This window comes from Achroia grisella, unplaced genomic scaffold (genome assembly GCF_030625045.1).
Source record: "Achroia grisella isolate CSIRO2021 unplaced genomic scaffold, CSIRO_AGI_Agris_v1 utg906, whole genome shotgun sequence".
Lineage (NCBI taxonomy): Eukaryota > Metazoa > Arthropoda > Insecta > Lepidoptera > Pyralidae > Achroia > Achroia grisella.
Window position 1 is genome coordinate 61449 of NW_026713064.1, and position 22553 is coordinate 84001.

General features: G+C 33.1%; 2 protein-coding genes across 2 annotated transcripts; one reads left to right on the forward strand and one right to left on the reverse strand.

Annotated features, from left to right (window-relative positions):
- The first annotated feature begins 473 nt into the window (after positions 1-473).
- On the forward strand, positions 474-12505 carry LOC131853823 (GPI ethanolamine phosphate transferase 2). The gene is made up of 13 exons (XM_059204877.1): positions 474-986; positions 1358-1544; positions 1906-1971; positions 4663-4872; positions 5268-5471; positions 5922-6055; positions 6532-6725; positions 7488-7678; positions 8199-8779; positions 9075-9187; positions 9586-10205; positions 10790-10959; positions 11298-12505. Exons 1-13 carry the CDS (start codon positions 829-831, stop codon positions 11551-11553), a joined length of 3084 nt encoding a protein of 1027 aa, XP_059060860.1. The 5' UTR covers positions 474-828; the 3' UTR covers positions 11554-12505.
- Positions 12506-13495: 990 nt separating this feature from the next.
- LOC131853824 (peptidyl-prolyl cis-trans isomerase FKBP8) lies at positions 13496-22384 on the reverse strand. Its single transcript, XM_059204878.1, has 8 exons — positions 22275-22384; positions 21922-22113; positions 21221-21364; positions 19740-20002; positions 18204-18450; positions 16753-17037; positions 16255-16378; positions 13496-15924 (listed from the first exon to the last, which is right to left on the reverse strand). The coding sequence occupies exons 2-7, from the start codon at positions 22111-22113 to the stop codon at positions 16292-16294; spliced, it is 1218 nt and encodes a 405-aa protein (XP_059060861.1). The 5' UTR covers positions 22275-22384; the 3' UTR covers positions 13496-15924; positions 16255-16291.
- Between the last annotated feature and the right edge of the window lie 169 nt (positions 22385-22553).

Sequence of the window (22553 nt, forward strand, 5' to 3'; positions counted from 1 at the left end):
CCAACAATAAAATTGAACGATAAGTAAAGATATTTAAGTATATCTCTTAGTTATGCATAACTAAGAGATATACTTAAATATGTTTTTTTAAATGGACTCATATCTCACCTATCATGAGCGCATTGTATTCAATAATTTTAAAAAACAATACAAACATTCATACTTATGCAGAGTCATGCACACAAATACTTGCATCGTGTGAGGAGTCGTATCCTCATACATCGGAAATCAAGGGAAACATTTCCCTTGATTTCCGATGTATGAGGAATGAAGAATGATACAAGTGCTGCTTTGTACTAAACTACCAAATTCGTCAAAATATTGACTCCAGAAATTCTTGACAATGACATTTGTTTGAAATGTCAAAGTCCAAGTGGCTATCAGTGAAATGATTGTATCAGTGCTCTGCGATGCGTCATTCAGCTGTATCACAATGTAAATAATAAATAGTTTTTTTACTGTTATCAAAATATTAAACACTTTTGATTTCACTTTTCTTATATTTTAATTTTTATTATACTTAACTATTTTCAAATAATAACAGAATTATTTTTAGTCAGAGCATAAAATTACAAGTATTAAAACTCATAATAATTAATATAAAACTATCGTAATTGTTCGATGTTGATATCACATAATTTCCATCAATAAAGGAAGGATATAAATTATATAATGCATACAAACGTTTTAAATTGATTGCCAAACATGACTTTGTCGGGATATTGAGATACATTGTATTGTTTACGAAGGCAGTACGTTATACGCAATACCGGCGGGCATGATCGTTTAACCTTACTAGCCAATTAGTATAATATCACCCTCAGCAACATGCAGTCCTGGCTGCAAAACAGATGGACCAGCCTCTCCCTCCTTATTATGGCCTTAGGAGGCTTAATGTTGTTCCTGTATGGATTTTTTCCACTAAAATATCATTCAGGAACCCTGGCCCATATGGATGACTTACCTAACTTTATTGATGGTATCAGGTGAGTCATATAAATGTTAAGTACTTGTTATACTACATTAAAATAGTCTGTTATATCCTACATAAAAATTCTATTTAAATGTAGAGATATTAATTTTAAATTGATTAAAGTAAAATTATAGTATTACTTAAACACTATTTTTCTTGTTATATTTATCTTATATTTTATTATATTTTATTGTTAAAAATGTATCAAATTTTGATAAAGTTTAAACCTTCATGTGAATTTATAATATATATATATATATACAATTTGTAAAGTACAACTGCCCTTGTTTTAAAAAAGAAATATTTAAATGTACTTCAGTATTATGTTATAAATCAATAATGAATATGTGATTATATTTTATGTTTAAAACTGTTATTTTCCAGTATTGATGGTCATGAAGTATACAAAACTGAGGAAAACTCAGTAATCCTTATGGTCATTGATGGCTTACGCTATGACTTTGTCACTGATGAGTATATGCCATACACTGGGCAACTACTGAAAAATAAATCTGCCTGTATTTATGTGTCAGTGGCTGAACCACCAACAGTCACTATGCCTAGGATTAAGGTATGTTTTAAATATGAAAAAAAAAATAAACACTATACTGTTACAAGCAATATGGAAAATGCATTAAGCATTGATATAAATTGTCTATTTTCCATCCATATTTTTTATTCAAGTTATACAAATTTATATTCTTCTTGTAAAATGAAAAAAGTGAGCTAAAGTGCAATAAAATTGTTCTATATTTCTACAATATATCAGTCTGATTGTCCATGGATTAATTTTGTAATTTATATAATGAAGATTATATAGATATACTTTTAGCTATGATAATTATTATTCAATCACATTACCAAAGAAAAAATATTTTGATTTTTAGAATCTTTTTAATTTATATGAAACTAACATGTCGAATTGTGTACAGTCACCACAGAGAAAGAAGGAAAAGGCACAATGGAGACGCACCATAAACTTCTGGAGGGATATATTTGCAAGTGTCACATTTTGTATTTATGTTGCACACATACAGCTTTTTGGTGTTGCATCAAAGAAAAAACCATTATTTTAATACATTAAATTTAACGTAATTTGACATAATACTATTGACTTTCATGAAAAACAATTGCATGCATAACAGTTCATTATTTACTTGAGATACCATAATAGATATTTGCTTTTTCAGGCTGCCTCTCAATTTATTCACTCCACCATATTAGACGAAATAAATTAAAAGTCATAGTCATAAGTTAATAATGTGATAAATGTCAAATTACTTTTTGTAGTAATATTCTAGATCTATAAATGATTTGCATTGAAATAATGTTTTTTCTTTGGTTTTGTATTTGTGATCTTAGTATTTGATTTCATTGAGTAAATAATCTTTAACCAGATATTGTAGTGGTTTTCAGGCATGCATTATTTAATTTTTTACACATGCTTGCATCATTTTTTATATGCTATTGCAGAGATTCCTTCAATGCATATTAATTAGCAGTATTAAATAGGTATACATATTATGTTATGAAAGTTTTCAATCATAGTCAATAAATATGTATAGATTGATTTTGTGTAAAATTTGAATTTTTTTGAATTGATTAACAAGTGTTTTATAAAACAACAATAATTGTGCTATTTGTTTCTCTTGCATATAGCTCAGGGATATTACTAATATAAATTCTTTTTACATGTGGATTTGTATGGATTGTTATTTAATGTACTATAGTTCATTTAGCATGATACAATTTTATATAATATTTGAAATAATTAAAATAGGAACAGTACCCCTTAGATTAAACTTCAGTTTTGAGCACATTATGTATTGACCATTCTACTAACGCTAGAAAGTTAATATTTTATTTCAAACTACTAATTTAACTAAACTAACTATTAATTAGATAGATATCTGTATTCTATTATTGCATAAAAAATGTTTTTGAGGTCTGACTGTTTGTATTGCTTTTTTGTCCTTAACTTTGTTTCTCAAAAGTATGTTCCCGGGAAACCGCTATTTTACATAAACAAAAAGTAAAACGCTGAACGTGTCTCACTAGTTCATGTTATAGTATCTAATGACTAGTAATACTATCTTAATATATATGGTTACGCTTGCTTGACTATTAATTGTGAAACGAAGCAAATAGACAGTAATTTTCAAGTGACAAACAGACTGGAACCAAATATTGATTAATTTTGTAATTAGGTACTTATTAATCTACCTAAATAGTTTGTCTTGAGGCGTAATTATAATGCTACTTCTGTCAGCATAGTCAAACCATATATTTTTCTGTTGAGCCCAGATAATTAACTTTTTTTTCGGATTACATTAAATTGAATTCGTTAAATCATGTTCTATTAAACCTATTATAAAATTAACATACCAGCTGTATTAAAATTAACACAATACTAATTTATATCAATACATATATATAAAATGGGATATTTGATTTATATGTGTAATTATTCCTTATGTAATTGGCAGTGAAAGTCCTGCAGAAATCTGTTGCAAAATATTGGAAATGTAAACTAAAACAGTCCAAAAACAAGGCAATCAAGTTGGTTTAGGATCTTAATTTTAATTATTGTTTTAGAGAACACTATTAATTTCGAAATAGACCCCAACTCTACATTCGTAAAAAAATATCAACTTACTTTTACTGTTGGCGATTCTATCTGAATTGTATGGACAATGTAACTAATATTACGCTGATCCGTTCCGCAATCTATCACATTCAAGCTGCAATATCCTCTATTCGTGTTGCATAATGCATGTTTCACTTTACATATGCCGGCCACCTACGTATTCTGTAGTGTAATTTTATACGTAGTATAGAAGTAATTAGAATGACACGACAATATACATGCTACCAAATTAATATATTAATCAGCAATCAATAATTTTTTTTAAGAGAATACTACATGGCATTATACATACAAGGGCATTTTCCATGATTTACAAATGATTTAGTGACTCAGTAATTAATGTTAAAGATACTAAAATTCATTCGATGGTTTCATTTTAAGACTGTATCAATATATCAGAAGAAATGGGCAATGTGAATGCAATATAAAATGACCTAGGATTATTTGTACCGTGTTAGACTTTGTAAAAAGGCGAGTTCATGAATACCTCAGTCTTACCTGCGTTTTGGTGGAAGGATAAAATAAGGTAGTGAAATACGGGATAAGTGTCATGGTATATTAGTCCTCCGACTTCGGTTGTTAATAAATTTTATTCACTATGCATATAATATTAAAGATTATTTTATATTGCCTTCGCAACTCCCATTATTAAACTTAAAGTAGACTACTAATTTCGTGTTTTCATAAAAAGGTCATCTAGAAATTACATCACACATAAAGATATAATGGTAGCAGTGCCATAAGTTTTGTGAGTTTACATTTAAAACCCTACGTTTTATTAAAAAACTCATTTAGATATTTGTAGATGTAAAATCTTCAATTATGGCTTGTCCCTGCAAAGAAACTGCAAGACTCTCCCTCTCTAGGAAGAGTTTTACAATGCTACCAGCTGTGTAAAAGATGAAGAGAGGACTCAAGAATCATCAAATTCGTATGAAATTATGCATAGTGCTTCATAAGGGGCCATCCCCTTATGAAATACTACGCAATTTATAAATTAATGTAGTACAAAAATGGTAAGTAAGACATTTACATTCAACAGGCTATGATGACAGGCAGCGTCTCAACATTCGCCGATGTGGCTCTGAATTTCGGTGCGCCGGCCGTTCGTGGCGACAGCGTGCTGCGAGTCGCCGCATCTAGAGGACGCCGCTCCGTTATGTACGGCGATGACACCTGGCTAAGACTGTTCCCCGGACTTTGGGCGGAATATGACGGAACCACGTCGTTTTATGTCACAGACTACACCGAAGTAAGTTGACTAGCTACTACTATTACATTGTATCAATTTACTACTTTGTGTAAAGTTTGAGATGGAGAATTTATCCCGCCAAAAGCTAAATACGATCATCTGGATCCATGGAGGTCCTCAACTGTGCGTTTTTCCAGAAAGTTTTTGCCACATTGTGTTTCCTTTAAGCAATGGTAACTCATACGATATTGAAACTTTCAAGAAAAGAGCTTATTCCTTCTAAAAAGTTCTGCGATATATCAGTTGCTTAGTACCTATAACACATGTTCTGGGGATTAGATGGCGCTGTGTAAATTGTCCAGAGTTATTATTATTATTATATTAAAGTTACATATACTAGGTTTACATTAAGTCAATTTAATGATCTAGAAATGACAAATTTTGTTTTCCTTCAGGTAGATAATAATGTAACAAGGCATTTAGACAAAGTTCTCGCTCCGGATGAGAAGATGAAACCAAGTTTCGATTTCCTAGTACTACATTACTTAGGTTTAGACCACATTGGACATTTAGAAGGCGCTCGCAGCCCTATGATTAAGCCTAAACTATTAGAGATGGATGCTGTAGTTAAAAAAATATACACAGCAATGCAAAAATGGGTAAGTTCTAAATGATATAAGAGAATGTAATGGAATTAAATTATATTTGTATCTATACATGCTGTATGAGGAGTATTTATTTATATGTCATGGTCGTGGATTCGATTCCTCCCACGATAAAAACATTTGTATTCATAAGTATGATTTGTATCAATCTATTTTTTTTCTATATATATTATGCAAAAAATCTATGTATTTATATCAGTAGTCTGGTACCCATAATACAAGCTCTGCTTAGCTTGGGACTAGATGACGCTATGTGAAGTGTCAAAGTATATTATTATTATTTTAATCGTCGTCCAACTCTAGTCTCATCGTCGTTCACTCCCAAAATGTTTCGGACTATTTATGTATAATATATTTTTGTATGTGTATACATGTATATTAAAACAATTATGTTGTATTATATCGAAAATAGGTTATTAATAGAAGCAATATGTACATGTCCAGGATCGTGCAGGCACGCTGATCGTGTGCGGTGACCACGGGATGCGGGACGCGGGAGGACACGGAGGCGCCTCGCCCGCTGAACTACTCGTGCCGCTCGTGCTCGCACGCACGCCACTCTTCCAATGCCCGCATCCGTGAGTCACATACACATTGGGCATCCAAATTTAAAAAGAAACATTGTTTCGCTATGGTTTAACGGCTTTAAACAATCATAAAATTGCCATTTGGGATCGAAGATATGTTACTGTTTAGACGCACATTGTTACTACTTTGCAATATTCCTTATTGATTTATATACGGCTTAAGAATTCCTGTGCAATGAAATTAATTGAGGTTGGGCTTATATTAAGAATAGCTGAAGCAGTTCCTATTTATAGATACACAAAATACACGAAATAGGAAAAAAAAACGTAACTGTGTATGTTATTTTTTTTCCTATTTTGTGTATTCTTGGTAATTTGTTAATGCAATGAATTCCTTTATATTTCTCTGCATATAAATAGGAGTTTGATTTTACGAGTAGCCAATTATTATAAATTAGGTTTGATAATTAAATGGACTTATAAACCCACTATGACCGGGTTATTAAAATATCTACGCTCGTTTGTAGAGCGGGTCCGGGCCCGACTGTGGCCCAGGTGGACGTGGCGCCATCTGTGGCGTGGCTGTTGAACGCGCCAATACCGGGCGAGAGCGTCGGCCGACTGCTACCAGCACTGCTGCCGTCCGACCTTCGCCAGCATCTGTACCTGCTGCACGTGCTGGCCGCGCATAATGCACGCCAAGGAGTACCTACCGATGCTGGTAAAACAAAGAAATATCTATTCCGCAAAATTTGTCCTTTGCGGACTTTATATTATATGATTTTTGTTAACATTGTTTTTTGTCGTTACATCGTTTTGTCTCGATCTCGGCTTTAAGAATGTGATGAGTTCACATTCTTACAGCCATTTCACCAAGCTCATTTATTTGCTTAATTATACTTTTATTCATTTATTAATAATTATAAAATTTAATAATTAATATTCGGCCCACCCGATAAACACCATCTCCTATATACATGAACAACACTACGGATATGCTATCATGTGACACCCTTGATACCACTCATGCGTTGCCATGCCTGCAGGCGTCCTGAGAACTAAAATATCATGCCTCTTATCCGTATTTTCATTATAAAAGCATTAAAGAGCCCATAAAACTATTATTCACTAAATATAATAGTGTCTATGTGCCTGTATCTCCCATGGTCAATACCGTACTTATACCGATGGTTTTATACCAGAACCTGTATCTAATAAACCTGCACTAGGAAGATCCTACCAGATTTGGCTGGGCAGGGAGAGGCACATGAAAGTGAGAGATAACATACGTGGACAAGAGTAAGATGAAAAGAGTAAACGTTCGTTACCCGGGCGGGTAACAAGTCCCGGCAACTGCTTGGCTTTTCCCTCTCTGCCACATGATTGTCTTTGATTACCGCTGTGCAATTATTATCAATCTGGTTGCATAGATAATATAAACAAAGAAATGCTAAGAAAATTGTCTCTCTAAAATCTTTTACAGAATATTACAAGCAATTTCAACGCGCCCAATCACAATTCGCCCATTACCTAGCAACCGGGCAGCAGAGCGCTGCTAAAATAGCCAAGGACTTCTATGAAGAGTCTCTCGAAGCAATGTCCAAGTATCTCTCTGAGCAGATGGTCGATCTGGATATGTTTGCTATTGGCATTGCTGTCGTCATTCTGTACTTTGTGAGTATAATTTTCTATTAAGTAATTACATTAATAATAAATAACAACAACATAGTGATGACATGTGGTCATAAGGTGATGACAGTTTTATCATCTATACATATAATAAAAATGGCGGCCTCGGTGGTGTAGTTGTTTAGCACACCGATATACTTACGAAGGTCGCGGGTTCAAACATTTGTATTAATGATTATAATTGCTTGTATCGGTCTGGCTGTTTTCTATGTATTTTTACAAATAAAATTATCTATGTATTCATATGGATTGTCTAGTACCAGAGATTTGGACTAGGTGGCGTTGTGTGAAAAAACAATTTAACTAATCTCTGTCTGTAAATGAGACCTGTAGAAGTAAAACCTTTATTTTGGCGTCTTTATCTATTGCTGAAACCTGCATTAAAATTTGTGGCATAATTTGATAGATATACTCGAACAGAGCGGTGGTGAATTTGTTTTATAATAAATATTGGTTTTAATAAATGTTTTAATAGTTATTTCTTATGTTTTTGTTATATTTTCAGATCGCCATCACCCTGTTTTGTATAACACTATATTCTCTACAACCAGAACAGACCCGTAAAACAAGTACGGGCCATCATCGCAAATCCTCTGCGGGTTTATTTGTCGCATTCATCATAGTACTGATCATCTGCACTATTATCCTCGTAATATCCTGTTTCATCACAGAAACCAAGAGCCAGTTCTGTTCTTTCAACTCCGCCTGGATTTTAGTCTTTGCATTAACAGCCTGTGTCTTAACTATGTCCTATTTTATAGCTAAAACTGCTATTGAGAACACAAAGAATTTAACAACACTAAATGATTTCAATATTATGGATTACTTATTAATATTTGGTACAGTGTTTCATTCGTGGTCGTTTTTCGGTACCAGTTTTATAGAAGAGGAACATATGACATGGTATTTCTTGTGGAATACTCTAATGCTCTTCATATTGCTACGGACAGTAGTGGTAGTGATAATGTATGTGGGGAAGATGTTCATTGGAGCCACTGAGGTGCAGGAGAAACCGGAACTCTATAAAAAGATGGACTTCAATATTGGTTTGCTGCCGAAATGGGTGTTACTCATTGCTTTACACAGGTAATTCAACCAACATACTTGTATAAGCTTTGTAAGGTTACGGGTACATTATACGACCTTTCTAGCTCTATTATATATAATCTAGGATAATTATTATACTCGGTGTTTTTTTAATTGAATCCAACAGAAATAATAGCATTCTGTTTTCAATTGATAATAGTGGTAACGGAGAGACTACAGTTCTCACTGGCTGCCCAGTAAGGAATCTGAATGGAACGTTGTTTACGTCCCGTTCAGATTACTTATTGCAATAATAACAATTAAAAATTCTTAATGACGAACTTTATATCTGCAGGTATCTTAGAACGATGAATCAAACTGGAGACAGGTGGCTATTTTTGCCAGACACAGCGGACTGGTTGAACGCGCCCGAAAATTCTATATACTTACAGGCCCATTTAGTCATCGGTATGTTTAGTTTCGATAATTATATATTATTATGTTACTATAGGATGTTCTATCTTCGCCCACATGGAATAGTTACTTGGATAGCATTTTTAATTATTTTGGATAAATATTCTACAAGTAACACTCATACGCGTAAATACTTTAATAATCTTTAAGAATTTTCATTGTTCTAGCTTCAAAAATGACGAATATCCATACAAACTTCATCTCCTATTTTATTTTATCCCCTTAAGGGTAATTTTTTTTACAAACTTTGAATGTTATATTTATTTATATTCATATTTTATCAATGTGAAGCACGACAGGTTTTCCGTAATATCTGTTTTCTATACGTTAATAATTGCCCCAACTTCAATGTAGAAACTTTCTCCATAGTTTAATTTATTTTTTATTTTCAGGAACTATTCTTACATTGACAATTTGTCTATGGAATATCCGGTACATGAACAACGTGATGCATATGCACACTGCATTCACAATAGCAGCCGCGGTCTGCATACTATGCTATCGAATAAATACGAAAGCACTAGGGTCACCCTTCGACGATATACAATCCTGGGACCCGGTGACCATAGTGAACTTTTTCTGGGGAGTCCTCATAGCACAGTTTGTTTTCGAGATATTAACATATATTGGAACATTCAAGATTTGCAGCATACATACTGGTACTTCAAGAGCCAACAATAAGTTTATTTACAACAAGCCAAAAGCGAAACGTGAAGATTATTTTTACGATCCCCTTGTAGAAGAACCGTGGAATCTTGATGAAGTAAAATTAAGTTTGGCACGTTCAGTTTCGCACCTTATGTTGAATTATATAATGCTTATTGTTATTTTGCTGATGCGGCCGCACAATGTTATAATGGTACCGAGTGTTTTCATAACATGTATGTTGACTTCGAAATGCTTAGATCATAAACTATTGGATACTAGACCTGGAAGGAATACAGACATAGTCGACACTTTGAGTCAAGTGCTAGTGCATCTGTGGATCGGTCAGGTGTTTTTCTTCTATCAGGTAAGATTTATTTCTTATATATATATGTATAAAATAACAAATAAATATACCTTCACGATCGTTGTCCCATCTGAAGTAGCCAGAGACGTTATTATATTAATAACAATCCACACAGTTTCATCTAGTCCTAAGTTAAGCAGACTTTGTATTATAAATACTAAATTGTATTTTTTAATTTATATATAATATACATAGAAAACACCCAGATACAAATAATCATATTCATGAATACAAATGTTTGTATCGTGCGAGAAACTGAACCCGCAACCATCCATGTACTAATCAAAGACCATCGAGGCCATCCATGTATTATTATTTTTCTAATATTAAGTTTAATTTGTATGTATTATATATTTTGCTCATTTATATAATCATATAGGTATTTCATATTAGTATTTTTGTATATTATTTTTCTTTATTTATCTGTTTTTATATTTTACTATAAATTATTAAATTGCACCGCTTTATTATCTCTGATTCGCGTGACGGAAAAAAGTGCAATCACTAAGTCTGCAATGTACCAATATGATTTTGCGTGCAAAAGAATAAATTAATTAATTAATGTAAACTGTTGATGACCACAGGGCAACAGCAACAGCCTGGCGTCGGTGGATCTGGGCTCGGGCTATGTGGGACTGCGTGAGTACTGCGCGGTGCGAGTGGCGCTCCGTATGGGGCTGCACGCGTACGGCGGGCCTGCTGTTGCAGGCGCAACACTATTCGCACATATCGCCACGGCGCCATCCTGGCACCAGTTAGTATACTATATTTTATAAATACTGTAACTAAATTATGTAATTTATTAAGATGAATAATAAATAAAAACTGTCTAATTAATTGATAAACTGTGGGAAGCCACAACAGAGAGAATATTTGAGCAGAGCAAGCAAAACGAAGAAAGAAAAGAATAAATAGACTAAATAAATAAAAACAAAATATTGAAAATACTATATTATTGTAAAGTTTCATTAAAATCCATTCAGTAATTTTTGCGTGATAGTACCAAACTTCCGTCCGTCCATCCACACTTACAAACTGTTTTTATATTATAGGTAAAATATTTAGATAATAATTCAAATTTGCATGTTTCAGGTACTTACAAACGTTGTGGAGAACTGTAAACATATTCGCTGTGCATCGAACATACGCGGTGGCATTATATTGCATAGTGACGGTGTTCTTCAGGCACCATCTCTTTGTATGGACAGTATTCTCTCCTAAGCTACTGTATGACTTTGTAGCGACGGTATTCACTATACAAGCGTTGACATCAATAGCACAAATCGTTGGTCTAACGCATTTTACGAGCTGGCTCGCTAAAACTCTTACTTATAAATCAAGACTGTGATAACAATGCTTTATAGTTCATTATAATATCGTTCATAGTATAAATAGTATGATACTGTTAATTTTTTATACTGTCATTATTATCGTAGAGTATGTTGGGTCTTAACATGAACTTTACGTAAGTTCCTAAATATCAAAGACATTTAAAAAAAACAATGATTTTATAATATAAAGTATATCTCTCCAGGCGTATTGACTAGTTTGCACTAATCAAGTCACAAGCTAAGATAAAATACTTTATTTAGAACTAGTGACCCGCCTATGCCCAATACAGACATAGGCTGTCACTCAGAAAAATATCTGTTGAACAGTGACATCGGTGCCGTGGTTCCGAAATTTGCTTTATACCATGTGCACTGTAGCATGGTACCGGTGACAGTTTCAATAACGTTTGGTTTCACTCTTTAAAGTTGTCGCCACAGTTGAAATATTTACAAATTATTTTAGCTGTACCACTTCTGCAATATATTAAATCATTAATAACTGTAGTAACTTAAATTTAACCCAGCCAGAATGTTCAGGTCGACTAATAAAGGCAACTGTCACCCGCACCATGCTATAGCGCACATGGTATAGGTACTCGTAACTAAATCCGTTCTCTCTCTCTCTTTTTCTCACTTTATAAGCATAAATTAAATTATATATTCTTAAGTCTCGACAAGCTCTACTGATAATAAAATACTGGTATCACTATAATAGTATTTTGTTGTTTTAGTTCATCAGTATTAAGATATTCTAAGTTTTAAAAGAGACACTAACTAGTACCGTAGCCATTGCTAGAATGATATAGAAATATAGAATTGTTCATTAAATAAATATCCTTTATATAAATAAAAGTGCCAGCTATAAGCTAACAAAGTTTGCGCTAATAAGATGAACCATGTGGCAACGCATTAACTTAGAAACAAATAAAATGGTCAATCATTGAATGTCTCGTATAGATCGCAAACGAATTCAGAGGGATTTCTGAATTCAAACCACGCGGAGTAGGTCGCAGTTTCTTAATTATTTAGTTCATTAGATAAAATACTATAGCGGTCTTGCTAAAACACAAACAAACTTCTGTCTCCAGTCAGAGAATAGCCTATAAGGGTTCTATGGGTCATTCTCTACATATACCTACTGGAGACAGAAACGAACTAAATAGGTCCCAAGTGAGCGCAAGTGAAGGTAAATTTAATGAGGTTTTATTATGAAGGCTAAAACAAATATAGATATAAGATTGTACATATGAAAGATAGATATATACATATATAGGTATTATTACATCTTTATATCGATTTGGAGACACTACGGATCTGCGACTTACTTATGATAGTAATTAAGCTTGTCCAAAGTATATTTATTATGACATCGTTGAACATTGCACATTGTTTTATAAATTATTTACATCGTGTGTCAGTGCCATCACTTGAATGCTTTCATGTGTGAATGATTGTGATATTTACTATAATTACCAGACTATATAAGAAAGTAATTAATATAATTAAAGAGTACAGAGGCATCTTAGTCTTCTAGATTGCCAGCACATGAGTGGCGCCTTGGACGATAGTAATTGCGAACCATCAATTGAGGCGCCAGCTTGTTTGCCATTCGATATAAATAAAATAATAGACATAAAAATACAATTTTATCAAAGATTCTAAAGTCAATACAACATTAGCTGTGATTGATCAGCCTATAGTTAGATTTAAGTTCTATAACGTTCCAAAGAGATATTTTGTTTATTGATATGACAAAACCTGACATTGCCTACGTACTTTGTAGTATTTGTTTTCTAAGCAAACCCAAGTACGTAGGTACGTATAGGATAGGTAAGTTAATGGTAAAGGATATCCGACGCCAAACCGAAAGCCAATAACTTTTCCAAAGAAAAAAAGTGAAACAGTAAAAATATTTTTTAAAGCTTCACGCAAACTAACACGCCCGGTCACGTGATCAATTTAGTACAATATATATCCAAATTCATCTTCAAAATTGCGCTTAGTGAATGGTTCAGAGTATTCTAATTGGTTCTCGGTGTGGTAGACCTCATTACGACTATATATGCGACTGTATGTATGTAATTATTGTTTTATATTGTTATTATAAATATAATTATTATTAAAATAAAACTAAAAATGTTTGCAACAATTTCTTTATTAGTAACTTTTACTTGGGACCACCGTGATTTTTAATCGTCATAATCTTTATCCATTTATTTCCTTTACGCATAAAATCCTACAAACCAAAGTCTTAATTTAATAAACTCTAATATTATTTATGGAATTATCTATACTTTTTTCACTACAAAAATAGACACTGGGCATTTCCATATTGTACAAGTACCATGAAGATATATTTTATTGAAAAATTTAAGTACTATCTACTATCTATTCACATATGTTCCTTCTGTGGTGTAATTAAAAACGCTTCTGATCGAGATAGTTTAAATATACAGATTCTAGTCCTGTTAGATTTAAATTTTTCAATCTAATATTAAGAATCCCGAAAGCAGGGATCGCGTTTTGACAGAAACGCTTAACATTTATTGGTACACAGTCACGTGATATTATGTACAACCACTAACAATTTAACTTTGTCACTAACACAACTAATTAATTACAATTTCAAATATTTTTTACTTTTTATACTATTAGAAAAAATGTTATTCCGTCTTGTACACAATAGAAAATGAATTATTTTCGTAAAAATGGATAAAAAATCCGCGACAACAATCTATATTTCTTATAGATTATTAGTGGTTTTTTTTTTCATAGCTCCGTTTTTAGTCCGTATGAAAAATTGCGCGAAAATTCAGTAAGAAAAAGGTTCCAACAGCCGACATAAACGTCACAAACATACCATTGCTAACCCCTGAGTGCATTTTTACCCTACGTGTAAGATTGTGTTAGAATTGTACCCTTCTAACTAAATTAACTCGCGCTTCTTTTACAACATTACTTATTAAAGTAGTATTTTAGTATCCTAAATTAATAACTACAACCAGTAACTACATAATTATGCCAATAAGTTTTGACGACTAAGAATAAAATTGTTTGCGTATTATAGAAAAAATAAATACAACACAGTAATGTTTTTTCTATAATATTGTATACACTTATAAACACGCGACTACAAGTTTTATTTTATAAATGCCCGCATTAAAGATTGTTGCATAATATTTTAGGTACTAAAAATAAAATATTTTCTCTAGTATAATAAGTATTATAATAGCTATCAATAATTTTCCCTGACGCACTAGTTACTGTATATACCCTAAAATCAAGACTCGAAAAGATAAAAAAACCTACAAGCACCAAAAACAACAGACTACAAATTATAACTAAGATTCTCTTTTTCTTAATTTTATAAAAAAAATCTTTCGATAAAAAGAACTAAAGTTATTTTTATGGAATGCGTTTAAAAAAATATTTTAGCTGCTATTAATACAGTATCGAAAAATATATATTATTTTCTATTTTGATATTAAAAATATACTTTTAATACGAAAGACAAAATACTATTTTAGACAAACAACACTACCTACAGTGTACACTCCAATGTTTGGCACTAACTACGAAAACTGGTGATATAGATTTACAGAACCATAATATATACATATAATTTTATAAATGCGACTTGCGGCGGTGTATTGATATAAGCCACAACATGAAATATAACAAAGGATCACAATTATATTTAACTCCTATAACTAGCCTATCACCATTTTTACAATTAAACAGATACAAGTTTTTTCCAATATAAGGGAGCAAACTTGTTCTGACTGCTCTGACGGGCAAAAAAACGTGGAAAATATATGAAATCAGTCATTAAGCACCACACCATCAACAGATAACTTATCGTTTAATTTTGGGCTTTAAGTTTTGTACAGTTTGATACATTTTACAATAACATAATTTACTTAAAGACTTGTTGCATGCAGTCACTACGATGGAAATAACAAAGTATATTAAACTGCACACAACTCAACGCCCATATTCAAAATAACAACTTGATATAGATGCCCTTAACCGTTAATATTTAGATCGCTCAAAAAATATATCATACAAAGATTTTTTTGCAATTAAGCTTTATGTTTATTATTGCTATGAGTTATGAATCAGTATGAAATCAGAGCGATATTTGGAAAGAAGAAAAGGACACATGAACAATTTAAGTCTATAGAAACTATTTATCAGCATTAAACAGCATATAGTATAAAAAAATATGTTTTGCAATATATTTCTTTTGAGTAGATATTAGCTATTTATATTTTGATATATAGAATATGTAATTAAACGCTACTCAGTATTGTGTTTAGATCTCACATCGTATTCGTAAGTAGTGGAAAGTGCACCTTTCCTACGCAACATTCGTGGTTCTCAACATCCTGAAAAATGAAATAAATCATAAGTATTTAAAACACAGTATCAGAACTCAGAGTTTTATAACTTGTTTAAAATAACACCAAGAGATTCTGGTACATTTTTATATATAAAAAGAGATCTTGAAAAATATTGCATATAAATATATACAAGTTGTTATAAAATGGACTGACTCCTTCAATAACAACATGGGTCGGTGGCAAAAAACAAACTAACTATACATCAAATAACGCACATACATTTATGTATAATTTTATTCCACCAGTATTTCTGGTGATTAAAACATTCAAATAAAGTGTTCAGCTGTATATATTAGTATCAATGTATATACTTACAAACTTATGGCCGTATAAGTAGCGCGATCATGGCGCGTCAGTGCGCCTGCATCTTGTAACGGTACACGAGTACACTGGCAACGCCCACCAATAGGCTTAGCAACAGCGAACCCCACACCAGCATCTGGACAAATGACAACGAACTGACTCAGGCCATCCTGATCAGTATGATTAATTCTGAACTGATCCATATCAGTTCAGAATTAATAATACTCCTCGACGGCCTCGATGGTCTAGCGCACCGCTTTACTTTCGATGGAATCATTTGTATTCGTGAGTATGATTATTTGTGTCGGTCCAGGTGTTTTCGGTATTATGCATATATTTACAAAAAGAAATAGTATTTATATATCAGTTGTTTAGTACCCGTAACACAAGCTCTGCTTGGCTCGGGAGTAGATGGCGTTGTGAAAATTACTCAGAGTTGTAATTATTTTAATGTATGGACCTTGGCATATTGTTATAATCGTTTTGGTATATAGACACCACAAGTTTTACCTTGGCTCTGGAGGGCTTCTTGTCGGGCTCGGAAGCGGGCGCGCTTTGATCGCCGGCGCCTAACATGCGACGCGCGAGACGACGCTCGAGATCACGGTCACGGCCCGCACGTTGCTGACAGCGCTGCAGCTGCGCACGTGCCGCTGCATCAGCGGGCGCAGCAGCCGCCGCTGCACGCGCTGCATCCAGCGCATCACTCGTACGACCCATGGCGGAAAGGATGCGCGCTTTACGGTATAACGCCTTCGCGTTCTCCGGCTGGCAGGACAGCACGCGGCTCACAGCCTACACCGTCCGCAATAGATCAGTCATACGCCATAAATTAAAGTACATTTATTTGTGGTAACAGTGGCACATACAATATATTATTGGAGATTATTTGGTTCTGACTAGTAATTCATTAATGTTCTGCTCCTATTAATTGTAGAGTGATAAATGAGAAAATAAAACACTAAAAGATTTTTTCTATTCGAAAAAGTGGGTCCTTGAGATTAACACGTTTAAGCAGCAAGGAGACAAACATAATTAATAGTATTCAAATAGACAAATAGTGTAAACTATATAACATCACGCTACAACCAATAGGAGCAGAGCAATCATGAATATGTTGCAAAACCGGGTTTTCTTATGCGACACAAAAACGCGGTTCCGCTAGTTTAATCATGATTTAAGAACCGCGTTAACCTTAGTCGTAAGTATATTGTCATAGCACTTAGATTGCGTTCAGGACACATTCCATCAAACAGATTTGGATTTCTCATGAAAAGAGTAGACTCCCCTAATTGTCAAACTTGTGGTGGTATTGATGATGTTCAACATCTGTTGATGGAATGCGTCAAGAACAACACTGAAAGGCAAATCTTACTAAAAAAAATAAATTTAAACAAAATTAATTTTGGAATATTTCAGAGTATTTTATCAGAACCTGCATCAAAAGAATCGGGTATTAATTTATAAATTTGTAGATAAAAGTAGGTAAGATTTGTTTTTATAGTAATTTAAAGTTTAGATGTTATGTAATTGATTAAGAAGACAACACGGAGCTAACATGCTCACTATTGTGCTAAGCTCCTAAATAAATAAAGAGAAAAAAAAAAAGAAACGCGTTCTTCTTCGAGATCTTTTGCCACGTACTACGATCTTCTGTGATTCTCTTGATATCATAATTTTTTTACTCTTCAAAAACATAAAATACAAAAGAAAAACCCGCGACGTCGTCTGCACAAAATTCAATTTAATTTTTTCCCCTTTCCAGATTATTTTTAGCCTCGTGACACGGTCTTGTTTCACGTCAATTTTATCGTCATAATCATCTCCGCTTAATCTTGATTTATTTTCATTTGAGTCACGATTTTTTTTTAATTGTGGATGTCCCCGTTCTCATTCCTCTCCACCATTCTGCATCACGATATTACAATAAGGATTATACTTTCAACTTTCGGATATGTTACCTGAAGCGCAGCTTCGTAGGCGCCGGCTTTGAGCTGCGCGGCGGCCATGTTGTTGTGCACGCGCATGCGCTCGTCGAGCAGCGCGCGCAGGGCGTCGGAGGCGGGCGGCAGGGCTCCGCTGGCCGTGGGGCTGGTGATGCCGCCCTCGCTCTCGTCCAGCACGTCCAGAGCGCGCCGGTACAGCTGCACGGCCAGCTGCGCCTCGCCGCGCACGTACCACCAGTTGCCGCGCGCGCGCCGCCGTGTTCTAACAACGTCAGTAGCTGACTTACACGTACGCTCTTTCACGCATGAATGTGCATGTAAATATAGACAAATGGAACGAGAAAGAGCGCACACCGCCAGCTAATGCATTACTGCAACCTTCAAATGGTGTGTACTTAGGGCCCTGTTTATTATTAACTAGCTGTGCCCGCGATTGGGTGCAACCTATGTTATTCTAATGCATAAGCTATATTACTGTAAAGTTCCATCAAATCCGTTCAGTACTTTTGAATTATGAACAAACATCCATACTTACAAACTTATGCATTTATAATATTATTAGGATTATCCCTTTAAAATGACGAACATCTCAATAGAGAACAATAACATAATTTTAGTATAAATGATATAATTTATAAATCTTACACGTGTTTTTAATATTAAAAAATAGTAAAAAGTAAAATGCAATCACATAGGATTGCGCGCCCTCCTGCTACTATAGAATCCCTCGTACATCTCACCTTTCCATGTACGTTTTTTTAATAAACAATTATCCACACAAAATGATGGATATTTGTTAAAGTATGACTTTTCGGGTTTATTAAAATATGACTATGGAACGTGAATCCGCCTGCACTAACTTAACTACAAAAACTCTCCCAAAACCGAGTCTCAACTAGGTATTCAAAACTGTGCTTTATAACACATTATTTTTACCTTTATCTGTACTGTTTTAAAGTGCGATAATATTTTATATTGTGTGACTTATAAATTAACGACCCGAAATGAGAATACCAGTCAAAACAGCAACATACATTTACGCATATGAACATCTGAATTATATTATACGTATTATATTTGCTGACACCTGTGACCATTGATCGGAATAAAAATTTGCCTTCTCCATTTCAACTGCTACCTATATGTTAAACTTCACTTAAAAACGAACTGACTGTTGTATTCATTCAGGACAATAATGAAATCTAAGTATCGCGATAGGCTCGTTCCATGGCATGTCGAATACAAATATGTTGCGCTACCTACGCAGACGACTTTTTATGAAGTCTATCTTGTTCCAGAGATAAATGTTTTTTATTACATTATCATCAACCACTACATTACACTAGACTTGCAAAAATATTATAAATAAATAATACAAACTATTAGTGAACTCTAGTGATTGAACAATGACCTTCTTTGATAAACATAAATATTGATTTCATATGCAAACAATCTTAATATGTCACGGTCTTAAAACTGTACGCGAGATAAATATTTCAACCTTGAGTTTACGCAATCTGGCGACATTATCTTCTTATTAATATTACGTACCCAATTTCCATTCTCTCTGCTATAGGCAATGTTTCATGTTCTGGTTCTTCCGCCCAGTCGTGTAGTTCGAGCCGCGCTTCTAACCAGGTGTCGCCATCTATCACAGGCCCTTCGTACTTTGGACTCTCTAATTCTCCAACTAAGCCTAAACTCTCGCCTGATTTCAGACCAATGTCACCGTAAGCGAATCTGGGTGCTATTTGTAGAAGACACTCTTCACCTTGGTACATTAGAGTCAGCGCTAAGTCCAACCCTTGCAGGATCTAAAAGTTACAAATTTTAGTCATAAGCAACAGTGGATATTGCTAAATATATTAGGTTTTTTTTTAAAAAAAAAGGCTGTAAGGTGTATAAGTTATTATAATGTTGTATAAATTTAATTAATTGTTGGCTTGATAAATGATGTATGTGCAAAATGGTTTATTTGAAAATTTAAGCTATCCATAATATTTCAATATGAATCAACTGAGAATTGTCAGCAACTATGCCACATCATCCAGAGGCTATTTGTTATTAAATAAGTAGGCAGTAATGGTACCGGAAATCCTTCTTTTGCTATTTGAAGAAAAATTATATGCTACATAAAATATAAGTTCTATACACAGAAATACTAGAATTACAACTGATATTAAGTAATTTCAATTTTCACTGATAACAGTGTAAAAACTTGTACTTGTACTTGTGTATCTTGTTATATACAAGTACCTTCATAGTATTTTTATTATTACAAATAGAGTGGCCATTATGCAAAACATAAGAGAAAGTGTACTATTTTTTACAAGTTAAAAATTATTCACAAAAACTAAATTAAAGGTTTTAATGTCAATTATATTGCCTTCATGGACTTGGCATCTGTAGCGTAAATCCATGGAGTGTTAAGTATTTATCTTATACTCTAGAGCAGAAAATTAATGGACCATTCAAATACTATATAAACTATTTGTTAGTTATAAAAACAGATTGTTATGTTAAATGTACATAAAAAAAATTCTATTGTTGGTATCCTTAATAATACTATAGAATATATGATATAGTATAGAATAGATAAACATTAAAAAAAAATTTATGACTACATTTCATGCAAACTGGATCATTATTTCAAAGTAATCTTTTAACAATACTTTCTTGTCATTACCATACGAGAGCTCTAAGGTTTATATACCTGTGATATTATTAGTATATGTTAAAGCCATCTCACTGGAATCACTACTTTCCCACCTAACCATTGGAATACTTTTTAATGGGTCTTTTAAGGATGAATTGACATATCATATCAGTATTATTTCAATATATTACACCAACCCCAAATAAATGGGAGAAGAATAAAGCAGATGATGATGATGATGACATGTCATATCAGTTACATCCATATGTAGTACTACATGTGGTTTTAAATTTTATTTAATATTGTATCCCAAAACTCTGTTACTAAGTTCAATAAAGGATATAGTTTAACAAAAAACTACAAATTGTATACTCACTTCATTATCACCCAAGTATATTTTAACTTGTTCCCTTTTCTCCACAATGTCCCCAGTGTCACGAATTTTAACTTCATAACTGATTCTGCATATGTCACTTCTTTGGGGTCTGGCTTCTGAAGACTCATTGCCTTGCTTCACTATCTATGATATAATAATTAAGCTAATAAAAAATATGGTGATATGTTTAATATACATTATTAGTACTATTTGGATTGTTGAATATTAATATACAAAAATGTGTCACTTTCTTCTATACATATTTATAGTTAATTAACATGTATGTAAAGGGAAGTCAGAATAGTTCAACAAAATAATAAAATTAAATTCTGATAAGATTCTTATAGGACTAACACAGTACTATACCATAAGAATTGAGAAAATTACTATCAATATATTTTCAAAATCACAAAAGGCAATAGATAACATCCACATAAAGAAATGAGAAGTATTAATTGTATTGAAAACCTATTTGTTAAGTAAAACAAATGTATAAACTAATAATACAATAAATAATATGAGTAGATTTTTCTTATTTGTAAATAAGAAAATTTTCTACCATTGCAAGCTTATCCAACCACTGAATTTAAAATTTTTTGTAGGGCAATAAAAAATATTAGTAATTCAGTACACAAACACACACATTAATTCACCTTTTTATGTACTATGGGAAACCCAATTTTTCAATGTCATAAACCGACCTTTTTTAACAATGCGCCAGACCCGAGTACATCTTGCCACTGATCTGTTCTGATCTCAGGTGATCTTTCCTTTTCAGTAGCCGCCGCTTCAGCTAACTTCGCTTCTTCTATCTCATGTGCTGCAGCCGAGGCTAAATCCTCAAACGAACTGCTCTCCGACTTGTCTACTAAAGTCCTCTCAGCTTCACTCATCTGAAAACGTACGCATTTTGATTTGAACGTAGTTAAAAGTTAATACGTAATAATGTTTATCTTTTAATAATCTTTTCATACTAAAACTATTTTCAAGTCAAAAATTATTTGCACCTAAATTAGTGAAAAATGGAACAAATACAATATAATTAGTAACTCACCTTAAAAACAATTTGTTTCTATTTTCTAACAATGAAAATAAATCTGAAAATACTGTGCGAAAATATGACAATTCAACTTTTTGGATTTGACAGTTTGAGGTAGACAACGAGACATTCTAAATACCAAATGACAGTTATGATTTTTACCTATTTTTTGACAGACACTGCGTTAGATCAGCTGTGTAATGGAAGAACCTTTGCCTGTCCACAAATAGAAAAACTACAATTGTCGTATATTTGCAAAATGTCAATGTCAGTTTCTATAGTAATTTTTTATGA